The 19,274-nt window shown below is 41.6% G+C and overlaps 1 protein-coding gene across 2 annotated transcripts in view; it reads left to right on the top strand.

Moving 5' to 3' along the window:
- The window catches only part of ccdc186 (coiled-coil domain-containing protein 186), a 99,169-nt gene extending 81,560 nt beyond the window's left edge, over positions 1–17,609 (top strand). The window contains exons 14-16 of one of the 2 annotated variants that reach the window (XM_055930798.1): positions 8,213–8,432; positions 11,198–11,417; positions 14,757–17,609. In XM_055930798.1, coding sequence (XP_055786773.1) covers positions 8,213–8,432; positions 11,198–11,417; positions 14,757–14,813 — 497 coding nt within the window. In that variant the 3' untranslated portion in view covers positions 14,814–17,609. Of the gene's footprint in view, positions 1–136; positions 247–8,212; positions 8,433–11,197; positions 11,418–14,756 lie in introns of those variants that run through there. The other variant, XM_055930800.1, reaches the window with a different exon arrangement.
- The last annotated feature ends 1,665 nt before the right edge of the window (positions 17,610–19,274 follow it).

The following is a 19,274-nucleotide window of genomic DNA, read 5'->3' on the forward strand; positions in this document are numbered from 1 at the left end:
CATGTCTGAAAATCCCGAAAAGTGATGAAGCTATAAGTCAAGTTGACTGGTCTGATCTATTACGCAATGAAGACCCAGAGTCTGGATACACAACATTTCTGTCAGCTATTGACAAAGTGGATACCTCTTTTACCAGGAAATTTCAACGTAAGCCAAGACGGAAAACCTCTCTACCATGGCTCAACAAGGACCTCTGGAGGCAGATGAGAGAACGGGATCTTTCCTTGAAAAAAGCACTGAAGTCTGGTAAGAATGATGACAGACGTAGATTTAACATCACTGAGAAGTACGGTGGTAAGGCATATAAAAAAGTCCTCAGTTCTTCCTGATCAATGAAGCAAAAGGAAATGGCAAAGTGATTTGGGAAAATCTCAACAAACTAACAGGGAGAGGAGCTGAAAAATCCAAAAAGCATCCTGAATTAAAGATGAATGGGATTCTAATTCAAGACTCCAATTTCATATCCACCACCTTTAACAATTTTTTGTTGACTCTGTCAGCGAACTGGCTCAAAGATTTTCAACCAAGACCACAGTTGTCACTCCCATAGATAATAATAAACCAATATTCAAAACTCTTGAAATCTCAGCATCAGCAGTGGACAGTATTATTAGCTTCTTCGGGAGCTCTAGAACAAAATATGTATTTGGTCTAGACACTGTATTCCTGAAGAAATACAAATATTCTCGGATTGCCCCTATTGTACATCTAGTTAATCTGTCCATCAAATATGGGTTCTTCCCCAATGCTTGGAAGTATGCTGCAGTGATACCCGTTTTAAAATCTCGTGACCCAACACTGGTGGAAAATTACCGACCTATAAGCATTCTTCCAGGGCTATCAAAAGTATCTGAAAAATGGGTGGCTGATCATCTGACTGATCACCTCAATCAGGGCAACTCCATACATCAAATGCAATTTGGATTCAGAACTAACCATTCTACTGAAACAGCCAATTGCTTTTTTCTGGAGTGCATTAAATGTAAACTGGACATAGGTTGTGAATTCGGCGCAGTCTTTTTGGATCTTTAAAATTGGTCTTTGATACTGTGAATCATGAGGTCCTCCTATCCAAACTATCCTCCCTTAATGTGTCCACTAAAGCCACTAATTGGATGACAAACCAAAGTCAAAGGGTTCGTCTGGGGGACACTCAGTTGGACTCTCTTTACTATAACATTGGCGTCCCACAAGGGTCAAAATTAGGCCCCCTTCTGTTTACCATCTACAGTTGAAGTCGGATGTTTACATACACCTTAGCCAACTACATTTAAACTCAGTTTTTCACAATTCCTGACATTTAATCCTAGTAATAATTCCCGGTCTAGAAAACCGTCGTTCAGTGAGGAGATCCCTTTTTCAGACCAGATATGAAACACCCGGTCTAATAATGATGGAGAGAATGTATGGTTCTTTAATAATGGGGCACACGTTGAAAATTCACTGAGACCAAACGATGGCCTGAACTGTTTCCCGATTTTTAGAGAATGTTTCACAATAGGGTTTTTAGTGTATTTGGAAACTACTAATGCAAGTTTTGAGCAGAGTAAGACTGCTAAGGAGGTGGGGCCACAGGATGAGATCTCCAACGTCAACAATTATGGGCCTGTAACATCAGGGATTTCTGTCATCCAATATAGAATGATTCTTATATTAGCTGCCCAGTAATAATATTGGAAGTTTGGAAGTGCTAGACCACCCTGGGGACGAGATCTCTGTAATACGCTCTTACGTATCCAATGGTTTTTCTTGTTCCAGATAAAATCAGATATCAGTTTATCTATGGAGATTTTAAATCTCTTTTTGTCTGAAAGATAGGAATACATTAACAACTTATGTAATATATTAATTTTAACAGTGTTAATTCTTCCACCCAAAGAAAGTAAATCCCAGCGTTCAAGATCCTGTTTCAGGCGGAGTATCAAGGGAGGGAAATTGGCTTTGTAGAGATCTTTTGAAATTGTGTGTGACCCAAATTCACAAATATATACATTTCTGTGTCGTTACATGACTAAAAGATGTTTGCATGGCAGAAGGATTAATAGGCATCAATTCACTTTTTTGTAGATTAACTTTATACCCGGATATTTTACCAAATGTCTTTAGTAGAACCATCCACAGAGTGTAACTTTATGCTCTATGCCCCCTCTTTGAATACCTTTGATAATGATGTTATTACGTATTGCTATGGCTAAAGACTCAATTGCGATTGCAAACAGCTGAGGGGATAGAAGACAACACTGTCTTAGCCCACGTTGAAGTTGGAAAATAGGAAGGTCATTATTTGTGCACACTGCAGCCATAGGGGAAGAGTAAAGGACTTTGAACCAGGACATAAAATTGGGACCGAATCCAAATTTGTTTTTCGAGTATAAAATAGATAATCCCACTCCACCCGATCAAACGCCTTCTCAGCATCAAGTGATTACATTATCTCTGTCAGCTGAAGAGGGATTATAACGTATATTGTGAAGACGTCTGATGTTGAAAAAAGAATGACGATTTTTAAGATAATGGAGGGAAGGACTGACTCAACAGCAGGCAATCTTAGAAAGTATCCTTACATCGCAATTCAGTAAAGAAATTGGCCTATATGAACCACATTCAAGTTTTTTCCCCCTTTTTCAGAATAACTTAAATACATGCTTGTCTCATTGTGGAGGGTAAAGAGTTTGAGGAGAATGATTCCTCAAATACGCAAAGCAAGAGAAGAGAGAGTTGATCGGATAATTAAAAATATATATTTTTTCGGAAATCCATCGGGTCCAGGGGATTTGCCACACTGCATAGATTTAATTGCTAAAACAATCTCTTCTACAGATAACTGTTTTTCTAATTCAGCAGCTATCTCAGGTTCAACTGTAGGAATATCTAAGTTCTCAAAGAAGATGTCGAGTAAGGTAGGATTACCAGCAGATTCTGAAGTGTATAATTGTGAGTAAAAGTTACGAAGCATGAATTTACCTCTAAATCATCAATACATTTGTTACCCAGCTCGTCAGTTATCTCAGGTATGGTTTGATTTGCGGTTTTCTGACGCAGCTAGTGCACTAAGTTTTTTTGCTCTGCAAGTGTGTGACTAAAAGCATTTTCATGCATAAACATTTTCAGTCATCAGCACATGCCATTTACAATTGAAATACAGTGAGGTCCAAAAGTATTTAGACAGTGACACATTTGTTTGTATCTTGGCTCTGTACTCCAGCAGATTTGTAATGATACAATGACTATGAAGTTAAACTGCAGATAGGGCTGTGGCTGTCACTAAATGTTGTGAGCCGGTGATTGTCAAGCTCTCGGTAATTGACCATTAATGAACATAAATGAACATAAACACATTTATCTTCTGGCTTCCACACAACACTTCATCAGTCTCTCATTCACAATTTGATAATGCCTCAAATTTCCCGTTGGCATCCCCTTTGTGTGGCTGTAATGCCCCCTAAAAAAATCCATGCCTTTTGGGGCCAGTGGTCTTTGTGCCCTTGGGCTAAATATAATAATTATAATTGCCTTCTTCCTTAGTGCTGCATGCTCCGAAGCACCTCTCACTCACAAGACAGACACATCAGGGACGCAACTGTGCGCGCGTCCTTATCCAATTCCGAGGTGCATATTGAAGATATTGGGAGAAGTCCACATTTACTTTTCGTCAGCCAACAAGATGACTAAGCCTAACGAACAACAAAAGCACTAGCCTATGTCAATATACACTGCTCAAAAAAATAAAGGGAACACTTAAACAACACAATGTAACTCCAAGTCAATCACACTTCTGTGAAATCAAACTGTCCACTTAGGAAGCAACACTGATTGACAATAAATTTCACATGCTGTTGTGTAAATGGAATAGACAACAGGTGGAAATTATAGGCAATTAGCAAGACACCCCCAATAAAGGAGTGGTTCTGCAGGTGGTGACCACAGACCACTTCTTAGTTCCTATGCTTCCTGGCTGTTGTTTTGGTCATTTTTGAATGCTGGCGGTGCTTTCTCTCTAGTGGTAGCATGAGACGGAGTCAACAACCCACACAAGTGGCTCAGGTAGTGCAGCTCATCCAGGATGGCACATCAATGCGAGCTGTGGCAAGAAGGTTTGCTGTGTCTGTCAGCGTAGTGTCCAGAGCATGGAGGCGCTACCAGGAGACAGGCCAGTACATCAGGAGACGTGGAGGAGGCCGTAGGAGGGCAACAACCCAGCAGCAGGACCACTACCTCTGCCTTTGTGCAAGAAGGAGCAGAAGGAGCACTGCCAGAGCCCTGCAAAATTACCTCCAGCAGGCCACAAATGTGCATGTGTCTGCTCAAACGGTCAGAAACAGACTCCATGAGGGTGGTATGAGGGCCCGACGTTCACAGGTGGGGGTTGTGCTTACAGCCCAACACCGTGCAGGACGTTTGGCATTTGCCAGAGAACACCAAGATTGGCAAATTTGCCACTGGCGCCCTGTGCTCTTCACAGTTGAAAGCAGGTTCACACTAAGCACATGTGACAGTCTGGAGACGCCGTGGAGAACGTTCTGCTGCCTGCAACATCCTCCAGCATGACTGGTTTGGCGGTGGGTCAGTCATGGTGTGGGGTGGCATTTCTTTGGGGGGCCGCACAGCCCTCCATGGGCTCGCCAGAGGTAGCCTGACTGCCATTAGTTACCGAGATGAGATCCTCAGACCCCTTGTGAGACCATATGCTGGTGCGGTTGGCCCTGGGTTCCTCCTAATGCAAGACAATGCTTGACCTCATGTGGCTGGAGTGTGTCAGCAGTTCCTGCAAGAGGAAGGCATTGATGCTATGGACTGGCCCGCCCGTTCCCCAGACCTGAATCCAATTGAGCACATCTGGGACATCATGTCTCGCTCCATCCACCAACACCACGTTGCACCACAGACTGTCCAGGAGTTGGCGGATGCTTTAGTCCAGGTCTGGGAGGAGATCCCTCAGGAGACCATCCGCCACCTCATCAGGAGCATGCCCAGGCGTTGTAGGGAGGTCATACAGGCACGTGGAGGCCACACACACTACTGAGCCTCATTTTGACTTGTTTTAAGGACATTACATCAAAGTTGGATCAGCCTGTAGTGTGGTTTTCCACTTTAATTTTGAGTGTGACTCCAAATCCAGACCTCCATGGGTTGATAAATTTGATTTCCATTGATAATTTTTGTGTGATTTTGTTGTCAGCACATTCAACTATGTAAAGAAAAAAGTATTTAATAAGAATATTTCATTCATTCAGATCTAGGATGTGTTATTTTAGTGTTCCCTTCATTTTTTTGAGCAGTGTACTATCCCCCATAGTACAAAAGTTTACCTATTCTGTGCGAATAAATCAAATAAAAATAAATATTCCAAATATAGTTTGGGACAGTTGTGGGATGTGGTAGATCCCAAATTAATTCAACCACTAGCATCAGTGCATATTTTAACGCAATGAGCTGACGCAACAGATCAGAATGTTTAGCTTAAAATGTTGATAAACTATTAGGCTATTTCTTCACATTGTAAGTGCAGCAATGCAGTAGGCTATAAGCATGAATGCTCCATTAGCGGGAAAACACCATTATCAAAAGTGACCACAAATGTGATTATGCAGGTAAAGCTTTTATTATAAAGGTGCATTTTTATGGTGAAAATGATCTTCCCCAAACTTGAAAGTCACGCGCTGCTTATGTATGCCAGTTAGGCTCTACACCCCTTGTAAAGCGGATTAATGTGCTTCATTTTAAGCAGTTTTTTGGCCACTTTAGTTGTGATACAAACCTTATCAAAACATATAGGCCTATGGGCTAGACTACATGAGGTGTGCGACTATGATTCGAAAAAGTGCTGGGCATCATTCACAAGTGATAATATATAATTAATAAGTGATAGACTAATATTGTCACCCATCACACTATTCTTGATTTAATCTTGTCTTTACATATACTAAATAATATATGTGTGAATTTTTTTTTGATTTCGAATGGACCATTATCATGCACCTGTATCTAAACGGGCAGCGGGGAAAAAATACATTTCATCTATACACTTAAATAGCGAATGGAGGGTGCTTTTCCCTTGTCATTTTTATGCCAGTCAGGTAGGCTATATACCCCTGTTGTAAATATAAGCAATGTGCTAAATATTAGGAACGTTGAGAAATAAATATAGTAGACCTGGCCTATAGAAAGCTGATGGGATCCTCCTCTTTTTACTGTAATAGAGGCCATCACTGTTTTCTCACGCAATTCCATAGCCTATAGAAGTGTTAGATTAGATTTAGATTTTTATTGATGTCAGAGTGATTAGAGGGACAATAAAGTGCTGAGTACCAGGCAGTTAGCACGTTTGGTAGGCTATCAGCCGCATCAGAGCTTGAAGAAGCCTGATTACCGTGACTAAACGGTCACGTGGATTTTTACGGCCTTTGTGACTCGTGACCGCCGGTGTGGCGTTAATACGGTCACCATAACAGATCTAACTGCAGACTGTCAGTTTTAATTATCGTGTATTTTCATGCATATCGGGTGAACCGTTTTTTTGTACATATTTATGGCACCAAAAGTATTTGGAAAAATTCACTTATGTGTTTTAAAGTAGCATAAAGTTTTCTATTTGGTCCCATATTCCTTGCATTTGCAGTTTGTTTTGGTTGTGTTTCAGATTATTTTGTGCCCAATAGAAATGAATAGTAAATAATGTATTATAAACTGGGTGGTTCGAGGCCTGAATTGTGATTGGCTGACATCCGTGGTATATCAGACTGTATAATCACAATGACAAAACATGTATTTTTACTGCTCTAATTACGTTGGTAACCAGTTAATAAGGCACCTCGGGGGTTTCTGGTATATTTATTTTATTTAACCTTTATTTAACTAGGCAAGTCAGTTAAGAACAAATTCTTATTTACAATGACGGCCTAGGAACAGTGGTTTAACTGCCTTGTTCACAACAACAGATTTTTACTTTGTCAGCTCAGGGATTCGATCCAGCCATCTTTCGGTTATTGGCCCAACGCTCTAACCACTAGGCTACCTGCCGCCCCTATATGGCCAATATACCACAGCTAGGGGCTGTATCCAGGCACTCCACGTTGCGTCGTGCTTAAGAACAGCCCTTAGCCGTGGTATATTTGCCATATACCACAAACCCCTGATGTACCTTATTGCTTAATTTTGTCATTTTGGAGTCACTGTTATTGTAAATTTCAATATAATATTTTCCTAAAAACTACATTAAAGTGGATGCTGCTATGACTACAGATAATCCTCAATGAATTGTTAGTAATGACACAATACATTTACCATTCATTGGTAAATAATCAAAAAGTGCTGTAATTTCTAAACGCTTCATGCGATATGGATGAAAATGCCCTCAAATTAAAGCTGACAGTCTGCACTTTAACCTTGTAGTCGTTGTATCATTGTATATTCCTCACTGTATATAGCCAATACATTTTGTATTGAATATCATAGTGTAATGCACATAAGGTTTAAATAAGAAAACATTGTCATAATGAACAGCTAGCTAGCGTGTGCTAGGGAAGATCTCAATTGCATACTCCTCACGTCCTCTTTCCTCATTGCTTTCTCACAGCCCATTGGAGGGAAAGGTCAGGGGGGAGGGACCTCTGGCTTTCTTATCCAATGGGTTTTAAGGAGATGAGAGAGGATGCGAGGAGTAGGGCCAATACTTATAACTCCAGACCTGAAGAACTGCAGTATGTGCTTTTGTTCCAGCCCTTCGCTAACACACTTAATTCAAACAATCCTCAATGTAGACCAGGATGAGTTGAATCAGGTGTGTTAGTGCTAAACTGGAAAAACTGTTAGTGCCTGCTCTTCAGAACCAGGGTTGGTGCACTGCTGCAGACGTAATCTACAGAAGTAGTATTACTAGCCCCACGTTGCCTAAATCCTATGCTCTCCCACATCCCTCTCGTTCAAATCCCAGGGCTGATGGGGTAAATCTGGGGGAATGAGCCGGGAACCAGAGTGTTGCTGGCATCAGAATCTCTGGTGCCACCTACTGAAAAATTATTCTATTTTTGTGCCCTTGAGGCACTTAACACCTAACCTGCTGCACGGACGCTCCTCTGTGGCTGAGCCTGTGCCGCTCCAGCCTCTCGTGTGTGTGTGTGTGTGTGTGTGTGTGTGTGTGTGTGTGTGTGCATGGGGTTGGGAATTTAAGATAGGAAAACGTTTCGATGAAGTTGTATGTTATGTTCTCCAGGCTCCCTGAATGCGCGGCACGGCGGCAGCAGCATGGAGGAGCGCTCACTGGAGAGCCAGTCGGGCCCGACGGTGGTGGACAGCTACCCCGAGGTGGACAAGGCCATGCTTGTGGAGCGTATTGTGCGTCTGCAGAAGTCCCACGCCCGCAAGCAGGAGAAGATAGAGTTCATGGAGGACCACATCAAGCAGCTGGTGGAGGAGATCCGCAAGAAGACAAAGTGAGTGAGAGAAGTGGTAACACTCCCAGCAGAAAGCACACATGTACTACTCCTATTTTGACTTTTTCTCCTTGCCGCAAAAGAAAGATGATGGAGCTGGATAAGGATTTTTTTTACTGGCAGTATGTGCTTTTGGCTTGCCATGTGCAATTGGCTTGCCATTGAATTTTTTTATTTTTATTCTACAAAACTGTTTGGTCTACTTGCGCTGTTGGCATGGTTTGTGTTTTGCCACACTGGATGCTTGGGAAAGTATGGCTATAACAGCTAATACAAGCAGCCTAGAAAAACACGCTAATGGTTAGAATATTCAGCAAACTAATGCTAGTGTAAGGCTTAGCAGAGGTCTAACCAAAGTGTATGCTAATGACGAGCAGAGAGTCTCTACCATGGGAGCTGATAACTTTAATTTAGCCTTAACCTGGCTTTAGCCTCCGCTAACTCACTCTGCTCTTACAAACTCTGCTTTGATTTGCTGACACCGTCACAGAGTCAGGTGGTGTCACGTGACGTCATTCCTTTTAGAGTGCTTGGTGGATTCTTGAAGGCTGTGTTTAGTGATTTTTGGCAGGTGATTGGCACGTCATCTGTTTATCAGTGTCTTGTCAGCCAGTAAGCATTTCGCTCGCTCGCTTTCTCTCTCTCTCTCACAAACACACATACACTTGTCCACCCCCTCTTCTGACAGACAAGACTATCGGATATTTATAGCTGCTTGGTCCATGATGCGTCAGTGTCGATCACAAACGATGGCATATCCATATTCATGCCCACCTCCAAAGCCAAACAGACAGTATGGAACACATCACAAGCTAGGGGAACACGCCACTCCTTACCATGTTTAATCACATTAAACACGTTATCAGCAGCCAGACTATTGAGTGATAGCTGGAGAGAAGAGTTAGGGTTATGCAATCGTTTTTTTAGGGACACAATTTTCTGTCAATTTTGCTGTCGACCAACTGACTCCGTTAACTAGTAAACAACCGTTTAAATGAATTCTACATAGTAAAATGACGTAACCAACAGAATATACTTGCATGCTTTTGGAACTGACTTTTTCATCAAAAGCTTAATTGAATAGCAAGTAGGGATTTTAATGGTTAACTGTTAATCGGTTAGCCAGCGAAAATACATTTGACCAGTCATGCTTATCGGTCTATAGGTTAATTTGCATACTTTAGTGGAATTAAATTGGTGCGTGTGTCGTTTCGCTAGTCGTCGTGTATCGACGATACACACTCACAGCATACAGAGCGTAGTTTTAGGAGCGGAATAGCCAATAACCCGTCAGCTCCTCAAAAAGCTGGTATTGGAGTGAAACGTGCTTTCATAATCCCAGTCATTGTGCAACAAATAACAATTCTAAATGTAATCTTGTATATAAAAAAACTATCTAAATATCAACTCGTAATAAAAGCTTGCCTCCCATTCGCCATTTGAGGGCATAGGTTCTAGACAACGGTAGGCAGGATATCTGTGCATCACCCACTTTATTTGTATTGTAAATTATTATAATATTTTTTTGTACTTTTCTCCCTTTTTCTGGTATCCAATTGGTAGTTAAAGTCTTGTCCCATCGCTGCTTCTTGACACACTGCCCGCTTAACCTGGAAGCCAGCCACACCAATGTGTCTGTCCGAGGAAACACCGTCCAGCTGGCGACCGTAGTCAGCTTGTAGGTGCCCAGCCCGCCACAAGTAGTCGCAAGGGCGTGATGGGTCAAGGAAATCTCTGGTGTTTCCCCCGGGTGTTGTAACACTTGTAGCTAGCTAGGGAAACAATGAACCTAGCTAGGTAAACAACTTGTAAGATCACACACATCACGTAACGTTAGCTAACGAGCAGGCCAGCTAACGTTAGGTAGTTGAACAACAATGAACATAGTGCCAAATCATGTCATTGCTACCCTGCATGAATCTGCTGGGAGCTAACCAACCAGGTTCAATGTTAGCTAGTTAACATTAGGCTCTAACTAGCAAAGCAAACAGTTCTGGGATACAAATAATAACGTCTGCTAGGGAGCCAGCCAGCTAATGTTAGCTAGCTAACAGTACACTTTAGCTTGAAATGAAACCACTTTCTGTCAAAATTAGAAACGTGTAATATCTGAAAAGGTAGCTAGCTAAAGCTAGACTATCTTACCCATATACATCATCATGCATGATGGACGCGTCTCCCTGTCACGGATGCCATGCCATGGTTGCCCTTAGTTTGAAGATGTAATCCGGAGACAGGTGTTTTCCCCATCTCTTTAGCTATCACACTCATACTTTAGCAATCATAGAGTGGCACAGCGGTCTATGACCGCGGTCTATGACCGTATCTGTGACCAACCGATGCATATCTGTATTCCCAATCCTGCGAAATCCATAGATTAGGACCTAATGAATTTATATCAATTGACTGATTTCTGAAATAGTTGAAGTTGTTGCATTTATTTTTGTTCGTAGACTATGATTTGGAGCTGATGCTAAGGAAATGAACAAGTGAAACATTGAAGCGTTATAGCCTACACACACACGCACACACACATACTGATTAGATGGGTGATTTTGAATAATAGGGTCTTGGCAACCCTCTCTCCTGTGGTGACCTGCTTAAGTAACTCTTATGGGCACAACTACTGCCATTAGGGCTCTGATTGAATGTGCCCAACAGTTTAAAATGGCAGCCCTTTGAGTATTGCGTGTGGATGGCAGTCACCTGAAATGGTAGTCTAATGTGCGCAACTGACTGGACTATTGTTTCTCTGCCCCCTACAGGATCATCCAGAGCTATGTGCTGAGAGAGGAGTCGGGCGCCCTCTCTTCAGAGGCCTCAGACTTTAACAAAGCCCAATTAGGCAGGCGGGGGGGCATCATGGCCTCCCTATACACCTCCCACCCGGCTGACAGCGGCCTGACCCTTGACCTCTCGCTGGAGATCAACAGGAAGCTGCAGGCCGTGCTGGAGGACACGCTGCTCAAGAACATCACACTAAAGGTGGGTCCCCCAAACACACTGTCTCACCTTGTGTTGCGGGGAATAAAAGCCCCAGAGTTCAGTTTATTAAGCTATACAATTAACTTCTGCTCACACTACCTACCCCTGCACTGTTTTTAGGGTTGACATAACAGTCATTTTATGCAGATGAATTACCTGACACATAAAACAACAGGCATGATGCAAACTAGAAAAATGTACAGTACATTTTTTTGTCTGGAATAAAGATTAAGCAACAAATTGCAGTGGAAATGCTTTTATGCACACACAGGGACGGCCCGCTCATTAACTTCTTGGCGCTACGGATCCCGTTACTGGGATCATTTTCCTAAACAACCACTGAATTGCAGAGCGCCAAATTCAAAAATAATCCTAAAAATATTTATAATCATGGAATCACAAGTGAAATATACCAAAACACAGTTTAGGTTGTTGTTAATCCACCTGTCAGATTTTGAAAATATGCTTTACAGCGAAAGCAATCCAAGCATTTGTGAGTATCAGTCAATGCTAGAACAGTTAGCCTTATATTAGCTTGGTCACCAAAGTCAGAAAAGCAATAAAATTAATCGCTTACCTTTGATAATCTTCGGATGTTTGCACTCACGAGACTCCCAGTTACACAATAAATGTTATTTTTGTTCGATAAATATTAGTTTTATAACAAAAAAACGCCATTTGGGTTGCGCGTTATGGTCAGAAAACCACATGCTCGTTCCGTTCCTGAAAGGCAGACAAATTCCACGTTTTTTATAATCAATCCTCAGGTTGTTTTTAACATACATAATCGATAATATTTCAACCGGACGATAACCTACTCAATAAAAGAGAAAATGTCGAGCTACCCCTCTCGCGGGCAGGAACTAATCAAACACCTGACTCGTTTTGAAAAATCTCGCTCATTTTTCAAAATAAAAGCCTGAAACTATGTCTAAAGCCTGGTCACAGCCTGATGAAGCCATTGGAAAAGGAATCTGGTTGATACACCTTTAAATGGGAGGGGCAGGCAACAGAACAGGGATAAAAAAAAAAAAAAAGCGCTTCCGGGTTGGATTTCCTCAGGTTTTTGCCTGCAGAATCAGTTTTGTTATACTCACAGACAATATTTTGACCGTTTTGGAAACTTTGGAGTGGTTTCTATCCTAATCTGTCAATTATATGCATATTCTAGCATCTGGACCTGAGAAATAGTCTGTTTACCTTGGGAATGTTATTTTTCCAAACATAAAAATTCTGCCCCCTAGCTGAAAGAAGTTAACCTTGTTTTTCACAAGCGTAGCAGGCTGGGAATTCTGCAAACAACATTTCTAGCAAGGACTATTAGCAGGACAATATATATGTATCACATCCGACCGTGATTGATTGATTGAGTCCCATAGGGCGGCACACAATTGGCCCAGCGTCATTTGGGTTAGGGGAGGGTTTGGCCGGCCGGGATGTCCTTGTCCAAAAAATAGGCATGGCGGGCTTTTGGTTTCTCTCCCTCTATAAATAAATATTTTGGCCTTTATAAATATAATTTGGGCCTTTATTCAGATTACAAACGCTCACTTTCGGTTATTTGAAAATGAAATAATCACCAAAATATTGTTATTTTTTAAACAAAGCGATTATTATTTAATTTAGAATTATATAAAAAAAACTTAGATATTCTCATATCAGATTTGCCCTAACTAAAAATGCCCCTTAGATATTCATTTAGAATCCTTCAATCCTCTAAATGTAATTATTGGCGGAGAGTCACGTCATTGAAAAATATATTTGTAGATATACTGTAGGCCTACCGTAGACAACACGAGTCTCACTAGTGTTGAGTAATGTGCTGTTAAAAGTGGTGTATGTCTAATTTATTTTGAAAGGATATGGAAGTTAGAAACAATAGGGTTTGAAGCAATAGCCTACCCGCGTGTGGTCAACTATTTCAGCATCGTTTCGCGCTGCTCTGAGACAAGCATGGGGACTGGTCTTGGCAAATCAATTAGATTTTTATTTTCACTGAATCTCTGTTTGTGTATTGGTTAGACTATAATTAGGGTGTGGAAATGTTATGCTCTTAGTACTATAGCCTAGTCCCGGCCGTCATGTTGTACAGCACCACATTTTCCTAACGGAAACCCAGAGGGTTTCGCTTTTTGTTTTTCTTGGAATAGAAACACTATAATGTTAATCAAATTAATTAAGCTACATTTCTTCAAATCAATCCCATATACTATATTCTTAGAAAAAAAGGTTTTAAATTCTCTAGTACAGCCAATATTGAAGACTATCAAATGCTTCTCAAAGATGCCCTCTGGTGGTCAAACTAGCAATAATTAGCATTAAAGGCAACAATGGCTGACAATTATATAAACCGGACCAAATCTGAACCAATCATAGATGTCTGTTTCACAAGTTTGTAGAGTAGATTACTGTACAGTAGAGTACAGTAAAACAGTATTGAGATCTATGTTTGGGTCAAATCAAGGCCGGTTCGGACCTGACCAAAAATCTACGTTTGTAGAAGTTGAAATCAAGGCCAGAGCAGACTAACCAAATTTCAACCACTTTTAACATCCATGGATGTCCTGCGTTGGTCATTGCTCACTGGGATATTGCTATGGAAAGCCACAAATTATGGTAGCTGGCTTCACAGATATCACAACCGGCCGTGATCTGAAGTCCCATAGGGCGGAGTACAATTGGCCCAGCGTCTTCCGGGTTAGGGGAGGGTTTGGCCGGGGTAGGTCGTCATTGTAAATAAGAATTTGTTCTTAACTGACTTGCCTAGTTAAATAAAGGTAAAAAATAAAATAAAAATACAAGTAAGATACTGTACCTGCGTAACAGAGCGCTGGTTTGGTGAACTATCCTCGCATTATGAGTTACCTTGACTGAAACCCAAAATCTCATGTTCGCTCCGAGAACAAATGCCTAGTGGGTTATTGTGGTTTTGAGTTGCACAGAAGACCCAGGTTTGATGCCCAATTGTTTGACCAGCAGAGCATTGCCCGTGGTAGAAGGATTAGTCTACTGGGGTGATCAGGCAATCAAACAGTCTCTGGGGAAAGCACCAAGACGAAAAGCATCCTTCCCTGCTGCAAGCAACTTTCTGTTTTTCTCTCTCTCCTCTCTCGTTCTTTCTTCTGTGTGTCTTTTTCACCATCTTGTTCCCTCTCTCTGTCTTGTACTCTCTCTCTCTCTGTCCTCATTCTCATCTTCCATTTCTCCAGTCGTCTAACTTTGATGACCTAGAAATGTGCAAGGCGAAGGACTCCAAATGACCCACGGGAAACAATGTAGTCCAGCACAGAATATTTCACTGTTGAATGGGTTGCCTGATGTGTGTCTCTCTCTCTGTAGGAAAATCTTCAGACGTTAGGGGCGGAGATTGAGCGACTTATCAAACAGCAGCGATAGCTGGAGGACATTGCTCAGAGGAAGTGGCGCATTGCTAGACGAAAGTGTCTGAAGGAAATTATAGAGGACCAAGTGAAGAGGGAATGTTGAAGACCCCACCAACTATCTTGTGCCACATCAAGAATTTAACTGAGACACACACATGCGAACGCACACACACACACGCACACACATGCACACACATGCACAAACGCAGTGTAAAGGAACAATTTGAATGTTGAATACCAGTCTCCTGTTCAAAACCCCCATGTTCTCAACTCTTCTCTCCAATGGGATGAGTACTCAGATCCTCTGATCAATGGATTGTCCTACTATTCCCCCCCCCCCCCCCCCCCCCCCCCCCCCCCTTGCATAATCTAATACACTTTCCTGGGATGCCAAGGATGGCTTTATTTATGAATAAATTGAAAGGATTATGTTGATTAGCATTTTCTGAAGCCAGTTGCTAATGCAGGTCCGTGTGCATGCCAATCCTTATTACTCTCCCAAAAAAGTGTTTGTGCCAATTTGCTGAATAGATTTTTGAATTACCGATGTGACCCCTAACGCATACAGTAGTACTCTCACTGTGAACCAGTAACTAAAGACTACTAATGCACTCAACGCACAACCCTTCAAAGATTTGTCCACCAGGTCCACTTTCCTTTCTCACCGTAGCCCTACAAAGCACTTAAGGCAAAAATATTACTTGAGATGATCATTCGTAACTTGTATTTCTATGCACATCTCCCATTGACATCAAATGTTCTATTTATGACAAAGTATCTGGAGTCAGGATTCGCTAGTTGGCCCACATTCTGCAAACACCAATGTCAAAAAGAACTCCTGGCTTGACCCCAAATGTCCTACTATGAAGTTGTATAAATAATGAGTTCAGCTGGAGAATCTAGGGCTGGTCTTTAGTTGTTAATTTAATGTGATTTATTTATTTATGTCGGTTTTGATTGGCATTTAATGTTGTCATTAGCTTTTCTGGAGTTTAAAATCAAGTCCATTGCTCTCTCTCCTTTCTGTTCTTCATTTTGTCCATTCACTGAAGGAAATCTTTTAACATTATTATTTTATATTCAATTGTTTGTTTCCATCCTTTCTCACACACCCTTGTTTGTACTCTCATTAATTTGTAGGACGAAGCACTGTAGCCGCCCGCATTTGCTTCTTCACCAGTATATTCTTCAGCTGTCATAGTGAGGGGTCACCTGGCCGAGCTGGAGGCGTATGGTCCCGGGGATGGGTGTTAACAACATTTACATTTAAAGGTAGCCCGACCACTCGCTCAGAGAAGAAGAGCTGACATGCACCTGCAACACTGGCTTCTGGCCATGCTTTTGTCAAGGACATGATAAAGAGTGACTTTTCCTCAGCCACGGCTGCCTAGTCCACAACAAACACACCACACACACACGGAAGTATGAAGTATATGGAGAATTCTGATGAAGGACTAGCTCCTAAGCTGCAGTCTTTGGTTGTAGTTATTTTCCCCCTATTTGTTTTTTGTCACCTATGTGTAACTATTTTGACTATAGTGTAAAGGAGGCCCCTCTCGACGCCTCTGGGATTTTAGTGTTTCTCCCACCATTATTTAGGTGGGATGCCTTCTCCCTCAAACAAGTCCACTTGGCCCCCCGCTATTGAACAATCACAGGATCGATTTGTGTAATTTGATGTTTATGGCTTGTTGGTTTGAGGGCTTTTAACTCCTGCCTAGGGGGGAAAAAATCTAGGGGAAACACTACTTTTTGCACCCTTTCAACTTGGCAAACCGAAAACACAGGATTCACAACCTGGCTCTCTACTCAGCAACAATGCGTAGAGAACATGCAGCGTGGGCAAATGAGTCAATTGATCTTTCAGGAGCAGCTTAAGAGCGTATACAAGGAATTAATCTGAATAAATTCATTAACATAATGAAATGGCTTGCGGACATCTCATTATTATGCACTGAGGTACCCAAATACCCCAGAAGCAGAGCTATATACACTATTGGTAAAACAGTTTATCATTGATCAGCAAACTGTTGATATGGCGTAAAGATTAACGTTGTAGATTATCTTCAACCAATGAAGAGTTTCACCAATCAATGCTTTTTGTAACTTGTCATGTCACAAAGGCAACAATGTTCATTTGACACAGCAAAATCATTTTCCTGAATCGTTTCATTACTGTTTAATTTGATTGTCAAATGAACAACATACTAGATATCTTGGTAAGAGAAATGTAGTGACTGTGGATAATATGGTACTCTTATGGTTAAAGAAATGTGTCCTTGACAACAAAACATTGGAAGCAAAGCTCTAGTACCCGTTTCACACTACTGAGCCATGCACTGGCCTGGTTCCGCATCCACCATAGTTGCTGGAACATTTACTTTAAACGTGCTGGAAAGTACAATTTGAATTGTGAAAAGGGTCAAACACTGTGGTCCAAACTAGGCCTACACTCTCACAACATGAAAACATTGGAGCAATGTTTATTGGATATGTTATTTCCCTGGGAGACCAGTCCACAAAGAGAGAGTGTCAAATTTGTCTCCCGTAACAGTGAAATTAGCAATATGAACAGATGTGTTGTGAGTGTAAAATTATGACTGACTATAGCGAGATGTTGGTATTTTCTGTTTTTTGTCTTGGTGTTGTTCGATGTGCTCTGTTTGATTGAATATTCAAACTGTGATTATTATACATTTGTAGATATGATCTTCTGTAAAATGGTCAAATGTTTTTACAATTCCGGATCCAATATGTATATATGGTGTTTACAGGGAATAAAAGAGATGAATCTCTTTGTTTCTCTTCATTATTGTCTTGTTTGTATTGTCCCTTACACAGAAAGCACCCTAGTGATTTAATGTACAGCCCAGATGAAATTGTCTTTGTAAGCATAGAAACCTGTAACATATTAATACAAAAAAGTTAAGTGAAATATTAGCTTTCGTCTGAATCCGAAAAAAAAACTGTAAATCCAAAAGCAAATTTACCCTATGCACTAACAAGGCTTTTCAGCATAAGCAGCTTGACTGCTGCTAGGGTACTGTAGTTGAATGAGTAGGTGTCCAAACTTTTCAGGGTTTTTCTTTATTTTACTATTTTCTACATTTAAGGGAAGAGAGGTAACAAAAGAGAGTTAGTAAATTGGAAAATAAGAATTTCAAAGTTGTTTGGATTGATAAAAAAATTGGCTGACGTATTTTCTACATTTGGTGCATTACAAGTTAATCTTAAAATAACAGATGTTTAATGGGTGTGAAGCAGTGGTTAGTGATAAAAAAATATAGTAATTGATAAGGAGGATTGATGTAAACGTAATGACAGTATGTGAATTTTAATGTGTGTTTTTATGTTATATTATATATATATTATTATTATTACCTCCAGCAGGCCACAAATGTGTCTGCTCAAACGGTCAAAAACAGACTCCATGAGGGTGGTATGAGGGCCCGACGTCCACAGGTGGGGGTTGTGCTTACAGCCCAACACCGTGCAGGACGTTTGGCATTTGCAAGAGAACACCAAGATTGGCAAATTTGCCACTGGCGCCCTGTGCTCTTCACAGTTGAAAGCAGGTTCACACTGAGCACGTGACAGTCTGGAGACGCCGTGGAGAACGTTCTGCTGCCTGCAACATCCTCCAGCATGACCGGTTTGGCGATGGGTCAGTCATGGTGTGGCATTTATTTGTGGGGCCGCACAGCCCTCCATGTGCTCGCCAGAGGTAGCCTGACTGCCATTAGGTACCGAGATGAGATCCTCAGACCCCTTGTGAGACCATATGCTGACACATGCACATTTGTGGCCTGCTGGAGGTCATTTTGCAGGGCTCTGGCAGTGCACCTCCTTGCACAAAGGCGGAGGTAGCGGTCCTGCTGCTGGGTTGTTGTCCTCCTCCACGTCTCCTGATGTACTGGCCTGTATCCTGGTAGCGCCTCCATGCTCTGGACACTACGCTGACAGACACAGCAAACCTTTTTGCCACAGCTCGCATTGATGTGCCATCCTGGATGAGCTGCACTACCTGAGCCACTTGTGTGGGTTGTAGACTCCGTCTCATGCTACCACTAGAGAGTGAGAGCACCGCCAGCATTCAAAAGTGACCAAAACATCAGCCAGGAAGCATAGGAACTGAGAAGTGGTCTGTGGTCACCACCTGCAGAATCACTCCTTTTTTGGGGGTGTCTTGCTAATTGCCTATAATTTCCACCTTTTGTCTATTCCATTTGCACAACAGCATGTGAAATTTATTGTCAATCAGTGTTGCTTCCTAAGTGGACAGTTTGATTTCACAGAAGTGTGATTGACTTGAGTTACATTGTGTTGTTTAAGTGTTCCCTTTATTTTTTTTGAGCAGTGTATTTTGTTATTCCTTATCTCCACGTTTTCTCCCTTTTTTGTTACGAACTTCGAGCCGGTTCGTGACACTGACCTTAAAGATCTCATCCAGGCCTGTCTGACACTAAGTGCCTTG

The sequence above is a fragment of the Salvelinus fontinalis genome, chromosome 8 (assembly GCF_029448725.1).
Source record: "Salvelinus fontinalis isolate EN_2023a chromosome 8, ASM2944872v1, whole genome shotgun sequence".
In the NCBI taxonomy this organism is placed as follows: Eukaryota; Metazoa; Chordata; class Actinopteri; order Salmoniformes; family Salmonidae; genus Salvelinus; species Salvelinus fontinalis.